The sequence below is a fragment of the Myotis brandtii genome, unplaced genomic scaffold (genome assembly GCF_000412655.1).
Source record: "Myotis brandtii unplaced genomic scaffold, ASM41265v1 scaffold854, whole genome shotgun sequence".
NCBI classification, from domain to species: domain Eukaryota; kingdom Metazoa; phylum Chordata; class Mammalia; order Chiroptera; family Vespertilionidae; genus Myotis; species Myotis brandtii.
The window spans coordinates 130,051-132,883 of NW_005371468.1; the positions used below are offsets into that span (position 1 = coordinate 130,051).

At 43.7% G+C, this 2,833-nt stretch overlaps 1 protein-coding gene across 1 annotated transcript; it reads right to left on the reverse strand.

Moving 5' to 3' along the window:
- Nucleotides 1-1,637: 1,637 nt before the first annotated feature.
- Nucleotides 1,638-2,622, reverse strand: LOC102243342 (olfactory receptor 6Q1). The gene has a single exon (XM_005884753.2). The coding sequence runs from the start codon at nucleotides 2,607-2,609 to the stop codon at nucleotides 1,656-1,658; it is 954 nt and encodes a 317-aa protein (XP_005884815.1). The 5' UTR covers nucleotides 2,610-2,622; the 3' UTR covers nucleotides 1,638-1,655.
- Between the last annotated feature and the right edge of the window lie 211 nt (nucleotides 2,623-2,833).

Here is a 2,833-nt window from a genome sequence, read left to right on the forward strand (position 1 = left end):
AGGGGGAACACAATTGGGATTTTTTTGTTTTTTTCTTGTAATTGTCTTTTTAAATTGTATTTCAAAGGGGCTGACATTGCCATAGATATACTTTTAAAACAATTTTCAAGGAGCCATGTGGTATAGAGGAAGGACGATTCTATATTTCAAATAAGATAATGTTGTTACAAAGCAGATAAATGCATGGATCACATGGAAAATCAGTTGTGATTCTGGGTACATTGTGATGGAAACTGCTGGTTGTCTGCCAAAATTTGTTCTTCTCTTTTCTACAATAATCAGTCCTGGCTGGGTATCTGGCAGCTTAGCTATGGGTTGTATCTACCATCTTTGCAATTAGATGTGACCTATGGCTAACTTCTTACCAACAGAGGTGAGTGGAAGTGAGTGATGATTGCCACATCTAGTGGAGAAACCTTAAGTCACGTTGTGTGTCTCCTCCATGCACCATCCTCACCCTTCCTGCCCACTGGAACACAGTGTTGACAATGCAAATTACAAGAAGGCGCTAAATTGGGGGTTGGCAAATGGTCTTTGTCACAACTACTAAACTCTATCATGGTAGCACAAATGCAGCCAGAGACAATTCACATGGTGTGACAGTGTTCTGATAAAACTTGATTTATGGACACTGACATTTTAACTATATAAAATGTTTATGTGTCGTGAAATATTACAGGCAGTCCTCGGGTTACATTGTACTCAACGTACGTCGTTTTGAGGTTATGTCGCCATCTCCCATTTACAGTATTTATTAAAAAAAAAAAAAAGTTCTGTCATTTTGACGTAAGTACATATGTGCTTTATGTTTTTTATTATTAATTTGCCACAAGTAAAGGTCAGGAATTGTTATCTTTATTTTAGAGTTTTTTTTTTTTTTTTTTTACTGTTTCACTTCATTACTTCTGTGTATGGGCTCCATGTGAGTGGTAGGTGCTTATGTTGGTGGGTTCCAACTTCGGCGAAAATCATGTTACGTCGCACTGTAGGAACGGATCTCCAACATAACCCGAGGACCTACTGTATTCTGCTTTTGATTGGTTCCCAATCTTTTTTTTTTTTAATCTTCACCTGAGGATATTTTTTCAATTGCTTTTCAGAGAGAGTGGAAAGGAAGGAGAGAGACAGAGGAGAGAGAAACATCGATGTGAGAGAGATACATCGATTGGTTGCCTCCAGCATGAACCCCAACTGGGACCAGAGATCGAACCTGCAACCCAGGTGCATGCCCTTGACTGGGAATCCAACCCATGACCCTTCAGTGCACGGGACAATGCTCTAACCACACCGGCCAAGGTAGTTTCCAACCATTTTAAAGTATAAAAACCATTCTTAGCTCACAGGTCATTAAAAACAAGTGTTGAGCTGAATTGGGTTCACAGGCCACAAGATGAAGGGAGCTTGGGTCCTTATATGCTGTTGAGCAGAGCCACCCACCAACCAAGAGCACTCACCTTCGACTCTTGCAAGAAAGATAAAATCTCCTTCATTCTTTAAGCTACATTATAGTTAGATCTCTTTTGTTATAGCAGATTAGCATTTTATTTTAACTAATACATAGTCCATAATGCTTAACTACCCGGACCTCTGCTGCATTCCATAGTCCTCACCACCCTCTTTCTAAAGGGCAAGGAAAATGGACCCTACCAGCCCCCTCACTGGCCTTTCCAAGACTTGAGGGAAATGGCTCTGCGCAGAGCTCCCTTCACCTCCTTGTTTCGAAGACTGTAGATGAGGGGATTGAGCATTGGCGTGACAATGGAGTAGAAGACAGACACCACCTTGTTGAAGTTGATGGAGGAGGCCACTTTGGTCCGGACATACATAAAGAAAAGAGTGCCATAGAAGAGGCTCACTACAGTCAGGTGAGCTGTACAAGTGGAGAAGGCCTTCCGGCGCTCAGCTGCGGAGCGGATATGCAGCAGCGTCCAGACAATGTTGCTGTAGGACACAGCAATGACCACAGAGGAGGCCAGGAGTACCGCCAGAGAGACCAGAAAGTCTGTGGTCTCTTTCAGGGTGACATCCGAGCAAGACAGGGCTAACAAAGGTGAGGCATCACAGAAGAAATGATCGATGACATTGGAGCCACAAAATGTCAGCTGGGACATGAGGTAGATGGGCAACATAGGTGTGAGGAAGCCCACCAGCCAACAAGCACCAGCCAGACGGATGCAGGTGCCCCAGGACACCAAGGCCCCATATCGGAGAGGCATACAAATAGCCACATAACGGTCATAGGCCATGGCAGCCAGCAGGAAACATTCAGTTGCCCCAAGAAAGGTGAAGATGAAGAGCTGGGAAAGGCAGCCAGCATAGGAGATATTCTTGCCCCCTTCTCCTCCAATAAAACCAGTCAGCATCTTGGGCACTGTGACTGAGGTATACCCAATTTCAAGGCAGGACAAGTGTGTCAAGAAGAAGTACATGGGTCTCCGGAGCCGATGGTCCAAAATCACCACCATGATGATGGCCAAGTTCTCCAACAAGGTAAACAGGTACATGGTGAGGAAGAGTGTAAAGAAGAGAAGGCGTGTTTCATGCACCCCGGCAAAGCCCACCATGACAAACTCTGTCACGTGGGTCCAATTCGGGGTATATAGCTGCATATTGGAAGTGAGAGCTCAGTAGACTCATAGTCGTGTAGATAATGACAACTGAGAGAGAACCTATGAGGATGTTGGACTGAAATATCTTCCACTTCAGAAGAGGAAAGTGAAGTTAAGACACTATCCCCTCAAAGAATTTATAGTCTTTTAGGGCCACAAGAAAATGGACAATTTCAGTACAAAATGAAAAGTTCTACATAGCAATAAGATAGGATATAATGGGA